The 16,768-nt window shown below is 51.1% G+C and overlaps 1 protein-coding gene across 14 annotated transcripts in view; it reads left to right on the top strand.

The window, feature by feature from the left end:
• NF2 (NF2, moesin-ezrin-radixin like (MERLIN) tumor suppressor) overlaps positions 1-16,768 on the top strand; it is a 49,494-nt gene that overhangs the window by 21,080 nt on the left and 11,646 nt on the right. For 11 of the 14 annotated variants that reach the window (XM_086623573.1, XM_086623579.1, XM_086623572.1 and 8 more), the window contains 6 exons: positions 2,064-2,138; positions 3,616-3,729; positions 9,086-9,208; positions 9,596-9,813; positions 11,184-11,289; positions 16,374-16,501. In XM_086623573.1, the coding sequence (XP_086479699.1) occupies positions 2,064-2,138; positions 3,616-3,729; positions 9,086-9,208; positions 9,596-9,813; positions 11,184-11,289; positions 16,374-16,501 (764 nt within the window). Of the gene's footprint in view, positions 1-2,063; positions 2,139-3,615; positions 3,730-9,085; positions 9,209-9,595; positions 9,814-11,183; positions 11,290-16,370; positions 16,502-16,768 lie in introns of all 14 variants that reach the window. The other 3 variants (XM_086623568.1, XM_086623567.1, XM_086623571.1) reach the window with 2 other exon arrangements.

Raw genomic sequence — 16,768 nt, 5'->3', positions numbered from 1 at the left:
TCTCCTGTTTGATTTTAGAGTTCAAACCCTTTCTGTAATTTTTTCAAAAAGAGAAAATTGCTGTTGATGTGCTGAGCCCAAATATCAAAGTTCAGGAGTTGAGATCTCTGCTTTACTGTATATATTACAGTAGTGTATATATACTGTGTTACGAAATACAGTGAGATGTATTCCTGGTGAGAACAACTCTTGTGTCTTGCCATATCATTACATCATCTTAAATTTTCAGGCTGCCAGGCTTGGCATAACAGCTGGAATCTTTTTAGGAAGCTGAGTAATTTAAGCCCGCTATTGGACAGATATTTATTAAATCCAGAGCGTAAATAGGAATCTTCCAAATTGTTGGCCACCAAACCTGGTTGAGAATAGCAGTGAAATTGGCTGCGGAGGGGAAACCGATCTGCTCAATTTTCAGTCTGTGAGAGCTGCTCAAAGACAACCAGCTGTGCCTTCATGGTAAGGAAGAAAATTAACTCCTTAATTAAAACCATGCTATTGATCAGGGTGAAAGCTAAAGGTTTCTCATCAGCTGCATTTATTACATGTCTTGTGAAGTTTTATAAGTAGTAAGGCCGTGCTGGAATTCTCTTCACTTGTTTTACTCCTTAAAAATAAAGAGTGTCACAATTCTACAAAGCAGCCCAGCACTTGGTGACTTTCGAAGGCTTTCCTGCCCGTGACAGATGAGCGTGGCGGAAGCTGTCTGATCGGGCACGGCCTCGGAAAGCTGGGGATTGAAGCCTCCGTAACCAGACCTTGACACAAGGCAGTAACAGAGCTTTCTCTTGGGGGAAAGGACTGCCACCTCCCATCAGGTCAATCATCTGTGTAATGAGATGACCACAAGTAGACCTGACGTGATGGTAAACAGGCTTAATAGCTGGATATGACAGCTACGTCGACACAACGGAGGGGTTTAATCCGTCGTAACAAAGCTTGACTGTTTACATGGAACTGAAGTTCCTCTCCTGGCATATTTCTGCTGTTACTTTCAGTGAGTGGTGGGGGTTCTGCCGGAGCAGGGACGTTCACGCACGTCCGCCTGTGTGAAAGTCTTAAAAGATTGGCACTTCAACTGACAAAACAAAACAGTGCCAGGGCGAGTTCTGCCGAGCCCTTTTCAGGCAGTGCAATGTATTGACAAATAGACCCACTTTAATGGACACAGACTGCCTGCTCCGGCGCTATCTCTTCAGCCAGTTATTTTTGTAGTGTGTGGGGGAGTGATGGAACATATGCATGCCTTCTGAAAAATGCGGTGTTGCGGAGCACTCCATCTCTCCAAGTATCCTTTTGTTAGTTCAGAGTCCTCTGTCTATCCAGGGGCTGTATTACTGAATCTCTCGAGTCTGGCGATGCCACCTATATCCTCTTGAGAGACCCGATGTGGGAAAGCTGTTTGGAGAGGGTAAAGCCAGGATGTGGTTAGAGCTGTTCAGTTGACACGTGGAGAGTGAATATGAGTTAGAGCGAGGGAATAATATTTTGAATTGCAGAGCAGTCTTGTGACACGGCTGACTTCTGGAGGGCAAAACGCCTGGAAACTCCTTTTGGGGAGCCCTCGCGAGTGGAGGTGTCAACGGGAAGGGCAGCAGCTCCTGTTGCTGTGTTCCTAATGCAAACCTGCCCATCCATCGAGCAGCAGAGCTGGTTCTTCCTCCCTTCAGAAGTGTCATGAGTTTCTGCTGTACCTTCTCTGTTTACTGCAGCTGCCAGGAGAGCAGGATCTTGCCTCGGGAGGTGCTGAGCTGTTTCTGCCCTCTGCAAGGTGCTGTGCAGAGGACACCAACCATTGGGCATTGTGGTCTGTAGGTGGACAGCACTCTCATTGCTTCCGTGTGGCACTCGGGTTTTTCTGACCACAGGAACAGTTGTCTCCTTGGTTGGTTTTGATACTGGTTCTCTTGCTTGGCTAAAAGCCACGGGGACAGCTCTCAGCCTTGTTTGTCTGACACTGCTGACCTCCTCTGAGCCAAAGCTTTCAGTAAGACTTTTATAGCTGCGTTTTTATTGAATGCACCGCTCTCTGATAACTCTCTCCCTCTTTATTTTTTCCTTTTCAGTTTACGATTAAGCCATTGGACAAAAAGATCGATGTTTTTAAATTCAATTCATCAAAGCTGCGTGTGAATAAGCTGGTAAGTCTACAGACAGAGTAATTTTTATTGCCTGCAGCAGTAGTATCTGCAGGCAGTACGAGACGGTGTTCTTTCGGGGCTTTTCCTTGGAGCAGTCGGAGGGAGCGTGCTGGCCTGGCTGGGCTGTAGATGCAATTTGGTGTAGCAGTTACGACTCGGTCGTAGCCTGTAGAAGAGAATGGGGAAGATCAAGTCCAGCTCCTTCACAGAACCTCTTCCCCCTCTCCTGTTTTTGTGCTCCCTTTCTGAGCTCTCGGGTTACAGCTGACCTGCATGATGGAAGCACTAAGTAAGTAAAACTTTCTCGTCACCCCATCTTTGCTCCAGATCCTCTTTTCTTCTGTGGATCCTTTCTATTCTGCCCCATGACATAGATTCTCCCTGTTTTGGGACGCACTGTTATCAGAGTCGCAGCCCTGACTTTTTCCTAGGCTGATCCCCTCTGAGGACGCTCTCCTTGTGCAGGGGTGGAAGGGGCTACTTTGAGCTGTTCTGTTCAGAATCCGTGTTAAAGACCAGCTTTAGCTCGTGTTCTGGAGGAGCTTTGATCCGGATTCTGTAGTAGCTGTGCACCGTGTTGAGTTGCACGAGGGCCCTGCAGAAGGGGATATTTTTCCTGTCTGTCTAAGAGAGGGAGGAGAACTGCGCTGTCCTGGCTTTAGGCTGTCCTGTACTTCATGTACCATAGGGAAGTGGAGCTTCCCGACAGCGGCCTCATTCACCGCACCCAGGTTCATAGTGTTGTAGCTCCTCTGACTCCAGAGAAGTCATTTGGGACTTGTGAAATGGAAGATGGGCATGTGAATCAGTCCTTTAGAAAAGAATCTGAATTTAGAAACCTGCTTTTATTGCTGAAAAGAGCTTTCATTCTTCTGTGTACCTTTGCTAACCCTCCTCTAGTATTGCCACCTTCCTTGTCTTCCTCGAGTACCATGGGAAACCACGTTGGTGCTCAAAACCCTTTAGCACAGGCATCTGAAGATGTCCAAGGAAGTTTTTTATAAGCCTCCTGTTTGTGTGGAGTCTTGTCCAAGATGGAAAGGGGTTTTCCATCTTTCTTTTAATCTCAATGCTTTAAACATGCAGTTGGGAGAAGGTGCAAGTTCTTGAAACTAAAGAAAGTGGACAGTGAGAACCAGGGAATCGGTTGGAGTTTGTTTCATGTTGACCTTTTTGAGGCTGGTATAAAACTTGCCAGAACTGTGCTGTGCTGGCTGCACAGAAAACAGAAGATTGGTCTCTGCAAAGAGCTGATGGCCAAGGACCTGGTGTTTGTTATGGGACTTAGGCTGTGCCTTGGCTCTCTGCCCCTCACATGGGTACGAGAGCTCATGGGGTTTGAGATCAGCGGGTGGAACTGCTTACAAGCACTAAACCAAAGCAGTTCTAGTGGTTTTGTGTGTCAAGAATACAAACCGCCTCGTCGTCATCATGTGTACAGCTGTTTCTCTCCACTCTTCACCCTTGACTGGAATAGATTCTTCAGCTGTGTATTGGAAACCACGACCTCTTCATGAGGAGGAGAAAGGCAGACTCCTTGGAGGTCCAGCAGATGAAGGCACAGGCCAGGGAGGAGAAAGCCAGAAAGCAGGTGAGAGACATCTCATATAACTAGATTGTGAGCCAAAATCAGAAATGCAAATGGACTTGGGAGGGAGCAGTCTCCAGAATGACCTCAAGCACATGGAGCAGCTTTGGGGGAAGGTCCAGCCGAACGTTACTTTTTAGTAGCCTGCTCCCATCTCACCAGTCATTCTCAGCTTGGCTCTGTTGGTTGATGGCAGCCTGGCAGCCCCAGTCCAGCTCTCTGGAACAAAACTGGGAGGATGGGAGGGAAGAGCTGATCCAGGTGTCCCACAAGTGTGTGTGTGCATCTTCCCTGCCTCAGTTCACACCTGGGCTCCGTAGCTGGAAAGATGTAGCATGTTGGGGTAGTTGCTTGTAATTAAAAGCAGGGGCTGAGGGGGAGCTGTGCTTTGCCGTAGTTCTTCGCCTCATTTTCTAATTACATGGTGATGGAATGCACGCCGAGGTTTCGGGGTGTGCAGCCTGCATGCTAATTCGGAGCTGGCCTCCTTCGTCTGCCGCAGGTCAGCCCGGGCGACGAAAACGGCTCTTTGGAGGCAGCAGCGTGTAGCCGATGAGCATATATCAGCAAATTGGATTGTATGAATCATTGTTTTCTGCTCGTAGACCTTTTCTACTCACTGAAACCCACACAGCTAATCCGAGTACCGGTGCTTAGAATACAAATGTCCCTTTTGCCATAGAGCTGCTAGATAGCAGCAGAAGAAACCAAAGGAGTCGCTTGCGCCCAGGAGGGTCTTATGCTCAAGGGACTGCTGAGCTTAATGGATTCGAGCATGTCCACAGAGGTGCCTGCAAGGTGCTGGACATGGTGTTGAGGTGCTTAGCTGACACAGAGGTGTGATGTGGCTTGTCTCGCAGGCACATCCTGAAGCAGTTCTCCTTCCTCTAGCTTGTGGGGCTGCAGGAGAGGACAGGACATGAGCCACTACAAGGGTAACCAGGCCAGCTCCTCTGGGGAAGGGGGTGTTTCTTGCTTCCCATGGCGTTCCTCTGGTCAGTAAGGAGATGGCATTAGTGGAGCAAAAGTTCCTCCTTGGAAGGAGCAGCATGGTGTCCAAGTGCTGGTGGCTTCAGGGACAGGTTTTACAACCTTTTGAGTTTTCATAGAATCATAGAATCATAGAATGGTTAGGGCTGGAAGGGACCTTCAAAGGTCATCTAGTCCAACCCCCCTGCAAGGAACAGGGATATCTCCAACTAGATCAGGTTGCTCAGGGCCTTGTCCAACCTGGCCTTGAACGTCTCCAGGGATGGAGCATCCACCACCTCTCTGGGCAACCTGTTCCAGTGTTCTACCACTCTCATGGTAAAAAATTTTTTCCTAATATCCAACCTGAACCTACCTCCCTCTATTTTAAAACCGTTACCCCTTGTCCTATCATAACTGGCCCTCCTGAACAGCCTCTCCCCATCTTTCCTGTAGGCCCCCTTGAGGTACTGGAAGACCGCTATAAGGTCACCCCGGAGCCTCCTCTTCTCCAGGCTGAACAGCCCCAACTCTTTCAGCCTGTCCTCATAGGAAAGGTGCTCCAGCCCTCTTATCATCTTCGTGGCCCTCCTCTGGACCCTCTCCAACTGGTCCATGTCCTTCTTATGTTGGGGACTCCAGAACTGGACGCAGTACTCCAAGTGAGGTCTCACGAGGGCAGAGTAGAGGGGGAGAATCACCTCCCTCGACCTGCTGGCCACGCTCCTCTTGATGCAGCCCAGGACGTGGTTGGCCTTCTGGGCCGCAAGAGCACATTGCCGGCTCATATTGAGCTTCTCGTCCACCAGTACTCCCAAGTCCTTCTCCTCAGGGCTGCTGTCGATCCATTCACCACCCAGTCTGTATTTATGCCTGGGATTGCCACGACCCAGATGTAGGACCTTGCATTTGGCCTGGTTAAACTTCATGAGGTTGGTACGGGCCCACCTCTCCAGCCTGTCGAGGTCCCTCTGGATGGCATCCCTCCCTTCCAGCGTGTCGACGGCACCACACAGCTTGGTGTCATCGGCGAACTTGCTGAGGGTGCACTCCATGCCACTGTCCACGTCACCGACAAAGATGTTGAAGAGGGCCGGGCCCAACACGGACCCCTGAGGGACGCCACTCGTGACCGGTCTCCACTTGGACATTGAGCCGTTGACCACTACTCTCTGAGTGCGGCCATTGAGCCAATTCCTTATCCACCGAGTGGTCCATCCATCAAACCCATGACTCTCTAGTTTAGAGAGAAGAATGTCGTGCGGGACAGTGTCAAAAGCTTTGCACAAGTCCAAGTAGATGACATCCGTTGGTCGACCCTTGTCCACCGATGTTGTCACCCCATCGTAAAAGGCCACCAAGTTGGTCAGGCACGATCTGCCTTTGGTGAAGCCATGTTGGCTGTCACCCACCACCTCCTTGCTCTCCATGTGCCTTAGCATGGTTCCCAGGAGAATCTGCTCCATGACCTTGCCAGGCACAGAGGTGAGGCTGACCGGTCTGTAGTTGCCCGGGTCCTCCTTGTTCCCCTTTTTAAAAATGGGGGTTATGTTCCCTCTCTTCCAGTCATCGGGGACCTCGCCAGACCGCCACGACTTCTCGAATACAATAGCCAGTGGCTTGGCAACTTCATCCGCCAGTTCCTTCAGGACCCGCGGATGGATCTCATCAGGTCCCATGGACTTGTGCACCTTCAAGTTCCTCAGATGTTCTCGAACCTGGTCTTCAAGTACAGTGGGCGGTGGTTCATCCTCACAGTCCCTGCTAGTTCTTTCCACAGCTTGGGTGGTAAGACAAGAGGCTTTACCAGTGAAGACTGAGGCAAAAAATTCATTGAGTACCTCAGCCTTCTCTATGTCCCGGGTAACCAGAGCACCAGTATCCTTCCGGAGGGGGCCTATGTTCTCCTTGGACTTCCTTTTGTCCCCTACATACCTATAGAAGCATTTCTTGTTGCTTTTTATATCCCTTGCCAAATTCAATTCCTTTAGGGCTTTAGCCTTCCTCACTTGATCCCTGGTCACTCTTACAGCTTCTCTGTATTCCTCCCAGGCTATCTGTCTCCGCTTCCACCCTCTGTAGGCTAACCTCTTCATTTTCAGTTGGTCCAGGAGCTCCTTGCTCATCCACGCCGGCCTCCTGGTCTTTTTGCCCGACTTGTTCTTCGTCGGGATGCACCTCTGCTGAGCTTGGAGAAGGTGCTCCTTGAATGTGGACCAACTTTCCTGGGCCCCTTGTCCCTCCAGGGCCGCCTCCCACGGCACTTTGCCCATCAGGTGCTTCAAGAGGCCGAAGTCCGCCTTCTTGAAGTCTAGGGTACAGAGCTTGCTGAATGGTTTCCTTGCTGCCCCATGGATCTTGAACTCCACTGTGTCGTGGTCACTGCAGCCAAGGCTATCCTTAAGTTTCACATCGCCCACCAGTCCCTCCCTGTTGGTGAGCACAAGGTCAAGCATGGCACCCCTCCTTGTCGGCTCCTCTATCACCTGCAGGAGGAAGTTGTCATCCACGCATTCCAGGAACCTCCTGGACTGCCTGTGCCCTGCCGTATTGTCTCTCCAACAGATGTCAGGGTGGTTGAAGTCCCCCATGAGGACCAGGGCTTGTGACCGCGAGGCTGCTCCTATCTGGCTATAAAGCGCCTCATCTGCTCTGTCCTCCTGGCCAGGTGGCCTGTAACAGACTCCTACCGTAACATCCCCTATCCGTCCCCGTCCTCTAATCTTGACCCATAAGCTCTCTGTCAGCTCGTCCACCGACCCCAGGCGAAGCTCCACGCACTCCAGCCGGTTGCTGACGTAGAGAGCGACACCCCCTCCTCGTCTCCCCTTCCTGTCCTTTCTAAAAAGCTTATACCCCTCCATGTTGACACTCCAGTCATAGGAGTCGTCCCACCACGTCTCCGTGATGCCAATAAGGTCGTAGCCCTGCTCATGTACACGCATCTCTAGCTCATCCTGTTTATTTCCCATGCTGCGTGCGTTGGTGTACATACACTTGAGATGGGCCTCCGACAAAGCCGACTCGCTGGCTGGAGTGACAGGTGTTCTCTTGGACGGCAGTGTAAGATCGTTCGAACATACCTGCGATCCATCCTCGAGTTTTTGATGCGTTCAAATAACGCCAGCAAGACCTGAGATCCTGCGCTTAGTCGGGCTGCTGGGAGAGGTGAGGGCACTGAGAGTGAGCAAAAGCTTATCGCTTCGCAGGAGCTCTTGAATCCAGAGCTCTTGTGCTCTACAGGAAAGGTCAGGCTTCTGCTTGGCTTGGCTGCCCTCTCCCGAGCTAGCCACCGTGCTGTCTTGCCTGCTGTCTCCTCCCTCCCCAGGATCCACAGTTGTTAACTGGTTCCAGATAGTCCTTTTATACCGGGAATTCTCGTTAATGGAAGTCCTGAGTGGGATGCAGATCGTAATGATAATTAATGAGGGGAACCTTTAAGAGAAGGAAGCAGAGCCGTTAGAGCCGTGGGCATCCCGCTTTCAGAACACAGTTGGTGTCCAAGGAGTGGAGAAATGTGTCTTGTCACACTTATTTCCCTTATTAAACGCAGCAGGTGGCCTGTGCAATGCTGCGAGTCCTTGCTGCAGTGTGGATATTTATGAAGCACCCACCTCTGTCGTACTGAAGTGCTTAAACTCGGCGTGTTAATTAGCCCGATGGCTCCCTTTGTGTGCTTGGCTAGCAGAGAGGCAGTTTTCCAGCACGGTCTGTCTGCACAACACTTTCAGCATCTTCTGGGAAGAGGTGGCAGATTCTGGTGGGTTGTCTCAGCATAGCTTGGATCTTCCCCTCCTGGGGAAGCATTGCTATTTCCTGCAGAGGGAGAGAGTTTATTGTGTCTAGGAACTGATGGAGGTGGTCGTGCTTCTTGTAACCTCCCCTGTACATGAGTGGAAGGGAAGTTTCCAGCATGCTGGCTTAGATATCTGATCAAAAGTAGCAGCTATCCACGTCCTTCAAACTCCTGCTTTGCAGGGTGTCTATATTTGATATTTTGAAGGTGCCCTCAGACTGCCCTTAAGCCCAGTCTTGCCGTCTGTTCAGCTTGCCGTAAGAAACTCCAGGCATAGCTGGAGCTCTTGGGACCCTACTTGTCTGAGTCCTCTCTGTGAGTCAGTGCAGGAGGGTACTGTCTGGGGCCATAATCACCTCTGGGCAGTGCTGTGGGTAACAGCCTGATCAGAGGATAGGGGATTGTCTTGGGAACGGCACTCTTCGAGGGAGCAGGGTGGAACAGATCACCTCCGTTTAGTGAAGCTCCCCATGCTGCTAAGCAGAGAGGAGGCAGCAGTGCTCTATCCTCCATGTAGTGACCCTTTCTCATCCTATGGAAAGCCTTTCTAATGTGTGTTATTTCTCCTCGCTTTCCTCGATCCCTTTTTTGTAGATGGAACGGCAACGCCTGGCCCGAGAGAAGCAAATGAGAGAAGAGGCTGAGAGGACAAGAGACGAGCTGGAGAGAAGATTGTTGCAGTTAAAGGAAGAGGCAACGATGGCCAACGAGGCTCTGGTAAGTCTCTGGGAGGTTGTTTCCTGAGGCACTGCAGCTGTTCCTTCTGTGCCTCACTCTTTCCACTGCTGAAGCATTTTAGGAAGCACACTGTGACTGTCCTATGGCTATTCTCAAACTGCTGCTGGTGGACAGCGATCAGGAGGGTGGATGGAGTTGATTTCATCCTCCTAGCCTGCTGCAGCAGGAGCACAAAGGAGGATGATTTGGGACAGAGCCTGGGCACATCCAGGGCTTGGCTGCAGAAGGCTGCAGGCTTTCATGGGAGGGAGGGACTCTGGGCCATGGTGACCATGTGGAGCAGCTCCGGGTCCTGCTCCAAGGGTTGTAAGCGCATTTGGGGAGACATTCAGTGCGCTTGATGGCTTACTGTGCCTTAATTCTCAGATGAGGTCTGAAGAGACAGCAGACTTGCTGGCTGAGAAGGCTCAGATCACGGAGGAGGAGGCCAAGCTCCTGGCTCAGAAAGCAGCTGAGGCCGAACAGGAGATGCAGCGAATCAAAGCCACGGCCATCCGGACGGAGGAGGAGAAGCGACTGATGGAACAGAAGGTGCTAGAGGCAGAGATGTTGGCACTGAAAATGGCGGAGGAGTCGGAGAGGAGGTCAGAGGGTACAACCTTGCAGCTGCCTCTGCTTTGCTTTCCAACCCCCTTCTGACTTAGCTGAAAGAGTGGCTCATGCCTTGAGTTAGTCCATCCAACGGTTTGCCATGAGCTCTTGGCCTCTTGTGTGTGTATCCCAGCGAAAGGCTCAGCTGATTTCTCTCTCCATCTCACTGTTTGCCACAGCTGGGCTCTGCCCAAGTAGGAAATGGTGCTGGTGGAGCAGTGGTGGCCCTGATCCTTCCCTGGATCAGAGCTGGATACCCTTCTCTGAAGCCTTCTTTGGGCGAGATACTGTGGTGAGAGCAGCAGGGAAGGGGGCCGTGCGCTAGCGAGGGAGAAAGTCCCGTGGTCCTTGGCACTCTGCCTTCCGCACCTCTCACGCCCTGACGGCAGCAGCAGAAGCCAGCTCTACTTTTGGGTGATTTCTGCAAACACCCACTGCCTTCTCCAAAGTATTTGACAACATTAATGACACTTGGAAGTTTTCTTTTGTGGAAGTTAGATCTACATTTGCTGTTATCTCTCTGTTCCCGTAGTTGCCTCTCAGTTTTCCTTCTCCTTACCCATCGCGAGGTCTCTGTTTCAGGTTAGCCTTGAGGTCTCCCTAGCTCCTGGTGTCCTTGCTTCTTGTTAAAACTGATGTTTTCATCCTCTTGATGCCAGAGCCCAGGTCCCTTGGTGTGTTTGATAGCGAGCGAGTAAAAGATCACTCTTGTTTCCTTCCAACTGATTACTCCTTTCCACATGAGAGCTTGCTCCATGTCAGCCCTTCTGCTTGGACGAACGCTGCCCTTGTGTATCTCTTCTTGCCTTGGTCTCTGTCTTGTGAAGCCTCCACTCAAATTTCAATCCAGCAGGGAAAGCTTCCTTCCTTCCTTTGGCTTTCTCCTTGCGGGGGTGTTCCTTGAGCCTCAAGGGTAAATACTAGTTTGAAAATTGTTGGGCCCTGCGAGTAGGCAAGCTGAGCAGTCTTGGGTGCTTTTTCCTTTTTGACTGTAGTAACTAACCCTTAGTAGAGGCTTACTGGTCAGAAAACTGCCTCTCCTGCTGTAAGTCTGAGCTTAACTTTGGAAGTTGTTCTCCCTGTTCTGGCATCTCGGCATCTCCAGCCCTCAGCCTTGCTCGCTCAGGCTCACTCAGAGCCCATGTCACAGCTGCTCTTCTATGGCTTGGATTTTTGTGCTAATTAAAACATCCCACGTGTCAGAGGTTCTGACGTTTCCCTTGCTCAGATGATTTCTTAGTTTAGGTCTCGTCGTGGCATGAATCTCAACCTATTCTGCACCTACACTGTAATCCTGCTTCTCCATCTTCGCATTCCTCTCAACTTCAATCTGGTATTTGCAATTTGCTGTTTTTCTTTGCAGGGCGAAGGAGGCTGATCAGCTAAAGCAAGACCTTCAGGAGGCTCGCGAGTCTGAGCGAAGAGCAAAGCAGAAGCTTTTGGAGATCACCAGCAAGTCGTCCTATACAGTAAGAGCGATCTGTACTGCAGTTTCCAGTTCCCAACCAGTGCACATGCCCTCCTCTGTAGCCTGGAGGAGTCTCGTATCTCCACCTGGCCGGTGGAGGGCTGTGAGCTGTCTCATTGCATTGCTTAGCAGCTGTTGGAAGCCCTCAGCAGTGCTTGCCCCTTTCATCCAGGCACCCCATCCAGCAGAAGATCACTTTGCTTTTTTTTTTTTTTCCCCTCCCCACCTACCCTGCCTTATGCTACAAGAGCAAGGGAGCTGCTGGTGGAATTCAAGGCGTCGAATTTTAAACCAATTTAACAAACGTGTCAGAGCCACGCTTTGCTAGGACGTGTGAAGTCAACCAGCTCAGTAATGGCTTGTGAGATACTTATGAAATGCAGGACGTCCTTATTCTTGTCAGGTGGGGTAAACATTGTTCAGAACCTGTGAATTCATTCTTTGGGCGTAAACTGGCCACTGTGCATCTATGTGCTGGAAAAAAAACTTCCTTGAAGGGAGATTATTCCATAATTGCCCATTAAGAAGATTTCACACCTTCCTTTGAAGCATCTGGTCCCACTTGCTGCCGGGGACTGAAACACCAGACTAAATGACCATCGCTCTGATCCGTCTGGCAATTCCTTTCCTCAGCTTCTCTAATGGTGCTGCAGGGCCTGCAAAACCCATCAAGTGCTCCCCTCCCTGCAGCTTGCACGGCTGCCGGTTCGGCTGCCGCGATGTCCTGAGGGGTGAAGGGGGAAGAGCTCGGCAGCTTCAGGAATAAACTCAACAGACGTACGTGGGAGTTACTGACCCATCTAGTACTGAAGTTTTAATTTGTACCTGCAGGCTCCTTCCCCCCTCCTCTGGAAACTTTTAAGGAGCAGATTGAAGAGGGCTTGAGAAGAAGTAACTTTTCATCCCAATTCTCTGAAGGTCCCTGCAAAAACGCTCAGAAGGTTTTAAAAATGGCAGTGATGGAAAATAGTCGGGTGCTCTTAGCCGTGGGACACTCAGCCGAGTGCTGGCGACCTCAGTGCTTTATGAAGCTTAGCTTTGGAGTGCTCGTTTTACAGTCATGAGGTTTCTGTGATCCACCAGTTCTTTAATTCTGGGTTTAACTTGTGTGCAGAGTAGAGCGTCCGCGTTGAAGCTCTGCTGCGTGGCTGCGTCAGCGTTGATGTTTGGGCAGCCCTTACACGTCCGTGTTCCCTCGTGTTCCTGCGTCCATCCTCAGCCACGCGGGCAGCACCCCAGCTCACCAGCGAGCCCTTCTGCGTAAATCCCTGTGCCAGTGAGCAGCTGCGTGGCTGCGGTCCTGCCCGGCTGCGGTCCTGCCCGTAGAGTTAAAGCCTCATTAACGGGGGGGGGGGGGGTTGCATGGAGCTCAGTTCCACCCCTCCAGCTGCCTCTGCCTGGAGGCGATCCACGCAGAGCTGCCACAGCCAGACGCGTGGTGCTGTGTCCTCTCCCTTCCCTAAAGAGCCTTGGCCTCCCTGCCACGGCGTCCGCTGCCAGGAGGGAAGGGGACATGGTTTTTTTTCCTCCCCAGTTAGAAGGCAGGGTCTCTCGTGCAGGAGCTGCTCCTCCTGCCCCTCTTACAGCCCTGGGATGAGCACCTTGTCGCGCAGACCCGACGGCTGTTGTTTTCCAAGGCCAGGAGGAGGGAAGCGTGACCGTTGTGCCCATATCCAGGTGACAACACCTCGCTGGCCCTTCCAACCCCTGTCACACTGGTCTGGCTTCTCCCTTCCCCTGTGGCCTCTCCCATCGCTCTGCTGCGTGCACGTTTGGGGGCAGACGAGCGAGATGTGCTGAGATCCTGTTCCTGCGCTCCGCTTCGGAGAGCTGGGTTCGGGCGAGCCAGCCCGAGGGAGGGAACAAGCTCAGGGTGGCCTAAGGGATGAAACGGTTTTGAAAGCTGCTGTCGGGAGGCTGGTGTCCCTCAGGTGAATGGCAGCTCTGCCAAACCGGTGCGGGATTCCAGCTCCTCTCTTCCTTAATGAAGGTGTAGTGTTGAGCTTGTTCTTTTCTGCGGTCCCAGTGCTTGTGCCATGTCATCCCCCAGCACTGAGAGCTAGACAGGACTTCCCTCTGGGAGAACAGGAGCAGGAAAGGGGGAGTGGATGGATGTTTTGCAGAAAAGGCAAGAAACAGTTAAGTTGTGTTTTGTTTTTTGTTTTTTTTTTCTTGTAACTTTCCAGTCTCCCATCCTGATTCTTTAAAGCTTGTTTCAGTGTCTTTTTAGTCCTTGAAGCCCAAGCTGCTTTTGTGATGGGAATGGTAGGTGATGCATGAGAAAGAAGACGTGAATCTGAGTCTGGGCAGTCAGGGCTGGGAGAACAATTCATTCTTTACTGACTTGGCAACAGCTCTTTGCCTCCTTCATTGCCCTTCAGGTACCACTCCTGGCAAGGCTAAAGGCAGTCTTCTCTTCGCTGATCCTCCTCAAGTAGGAAGTGGCTGTCTTGGGCTTGCCCAAACTCTTGAGCAGCAAAGTAAAGGCAGTGGCAGCAGCAGAGGGGGAAGCCTCATGACATGAATTGCTCTGTGCTTCCTCCGCATCGTCTGTCTCGCTCTGTACTCCGGAGGGATGACCGCTGTCAGCGTGGTGCTCGCCTCTATTAACTGCAGGAAATTGCTTTAATGCAGTAACAGGGTTATGCAGTTAGTTCCAGGTGAGGAAACACATAAGGGAAGAGGTCTGCGTCCCCTTTATCATCCCGTGGCCCACTGACACCCCATGTCCCCTGGATTAAAAATCTCTGCACCTTGTTGTAAGACTTGCCCGGGATTATTGCAGATGGCAGGGAAATGCTTTGCTCCAGATGCTAAGCCCGTGCCCGTGAAAGCCCTCAGCATGCTCTTTGCTCTCTCCTTGCTCCTCCTCACGGCTGCTGCTGCTTTCTCACTTCTCCACCAATTTTTTGTTGCTTCATGAAAGAGCGATGCTGAGGAAGGGCGAGGTAGTGGCTGTAGTAACCCTGACAAATTGGCATCTGGACTTAATGATTGCAGCACTGAAATTCCTGCTTGACTGTTACTGCTGTTGGTTTTTTTTAAAAAAAAAAAACAACCCAAACAACAAGCTAAGGGTTGTTTGAAGGCCATCAGGCTGGTTCTGATGACCCTGGCTCCCCTGCACAGCAGAGATGGTAGAAGCTCACGTGGGAAGGGCACTTGGCGAACACCCGTGTGCTGTACAGGGAAGGGACTTGAATGTCAATGCGGTGCAAGTATTTAAATCAGTTAAGTGCTTTGGCAGACCTGTCTCCTTTCCTTCGGGACTGGAATTTAGGTACTCAGCTGTCCCTTTCAGTGACTGCTCCGGAATTAACGCGGCGGCGCAAAGAGGAGTAAGAAATGGTGTTTCCTTGTCGTGTGAGTCCGACTCACCTGCAGGGCTCCCGCCGGGCCAGGCGGTGCCGTTTCGGGTGCTGCCTTGTTTGTGCTTGTAGGAGGTGTTTGCGTTCCAGCCTCGCCTCTGCGAGGTCAGTGAGCTGTCGTCCCGCTCAGGTTTGTCCAGCCGAGGAGCGCGCGGGGGACGAGCCCTGGCTGTTTGTGAATTCCAGGCTGGCGGTGAGGGAAGAGGCAGGTTATTGCGCAGAGTAAATCTGTCACCACCTCGGCGCTAGCGGTCCTAGCTGCAAACAATCCCTGGAGTATACCAAATAGAAGAAATGAGGGCGAGAAAGGACGAGCCAGCCAAAACTCAAGATCTTGTTTGTTGGGGCAGGTACCCTGGAGCCATCCCACCAGCTTTGGGTGTGTGCTGCCAGAGCAGTCTGTCTCTGCAGCACCATCTCCTGCCATCCTGGTTTGGGCACGTTGTTTTCATTATGGGAATTTTTTAAAGCAAGAAGGAGCATCTAGCAGAGAAATGCGTGATCTTTTGGATGGCCTGGCTGGATTTCTTGTATCCAAAATGAAGGCTGAGCACACTGGCAGCGGTTCCAACTCAGATCCACACGCAGTGCCATCCTTGATGTGTGCCACTGCTAGCAACCTCATCTAACATATTGCAAGAGCAGAGTGATGATTTGAGTCAAGATGCTTTTCTTGTACTGGTAATGAGCCCATTTATTAGAGATCGTGGCAGAATTTTTGACTGAGACAAGGGTCGTTTATTTAGGGGAAGATAAAATCTGAGAGCCTGACAGTGTGGCAGCGGGGGGATAGCGCAGCATTTTGCAGGAGGAAGAAAGTTCCCAGTCCTTGCTCAGGTGCAGTGTGAGTGATTCCCTTTGTTATCTTTGCATTTCCAACTTGGAACTGTAAATTGCCATGAAGATAAAAATGTATCAGTGCGTTTCCATGGTCCTTAGTGAAATTGCATCCCAGGTTAACCCTTGGGGTTACGTTGCTTTTTGCTCACGCTGTGGGGAGCAGTGGAGTGCAGGACTTACGTTGCCCCTGTTCCCAGCTTGCACTTTTAAAAGTTGATTTAATGTTACATAGCTGTCAGATATCTCCCAAGAGGCAGCTTCTGTCTGGCATTGGTTTAAGTGGCACAGCAGTGATAAAACCTACATTTTATTTGTCTGTAGGTTTGGAAGGCAGGTGGTGTTTTGTCTCCTGTTTAGTACCGCAAAAAGCAGGGTCCCGGAGGAGCAATAGCTCTGAATCGAAGAGCAAATTGGGAATGGAGCAAGGGGATCTTCGGGCTGATCTGGTGCTTGGGACACTGGGCTTGTTTGCTGCTCTGTTTCTGCAGCGCTTTGGAGTGCTTGCCACCTTCTGTGGTGGAAGATCAACTGAAAAAGAGCCTTGTAATCTACTCTCCAGAAAGCTTGAGACCTCAGAAAAATGAGGTTGCGAGTAGTGCTGCATCAGGAATACAAGCTCCCCTTCCCCTTTCCCCATGCAAAGGATGAGATCCTTCCAGTTCATCATCGCTCCAAGGTAGAACGCACCCAACTCCAAGAAGACTGTGTTGTTACCTGTGTGAGTAGCAGATCAGGACCTTATTACAGCATTAGCAAGTAGCACCTGGTACTGTGTGCTCAGGTGTTGCTCTGATTTTGCCTCTATGTTACAGAACATTTGCTATAGGAACACTCATGTGGCCAAAAGCGATTAATTTGCCCTCTCTCTCGTTAGCAGTCCATGAACTCAAATACAACAGCGCTGCCCACCGACCTGCCAAGCTTCAACCTCATCAGCGAGAGCCTGTCCTTTGACTTCAAGGATACGGATATGAAGAGGCTTTCGATGGAAATCGAGAAGGAGAAGTACGTGGCATGCGTCCGGTCCGGGCCAGGGCTGGGCTTTGTGCATCCGTTGCAGTGGGAGGAATTACACCAGGGCTGAAGGTGACTTTTGTGTTCCAGACGAGCATCTTTGAAAGGGGAAGAAGCCTTTTAGGTTCACATTTACCTTTTAGGTTCATTAGTAGCTCTGCCCAGAGAATGATGTAGCTGCTGGCTGACCATTTCTCTGGGTGAGGACCTGGTGTCACAGCTGCATCTCCACTGCCTGCTTAAAGGCGAGCAGAAGCA

This window comes from Tauraco erythrolophus, chromosome 19 (assembly GCF_009769465.1).
Source record: "Tauraco erythrolophus isolate bTauEry1 chromosome 19, bTauEry1.pri, whole genome shotgun sequence".
NCBI lineage: Eukaryota > Metazoa > Chordata > Aves > Musophagiformes > Musophagidae > Tauraco > Tauraco erythrolophus.
Note: the sequence above shows the minus strand (reverse complement) of the source record. Positions and strands in the feature narration are given on the sequence as shown.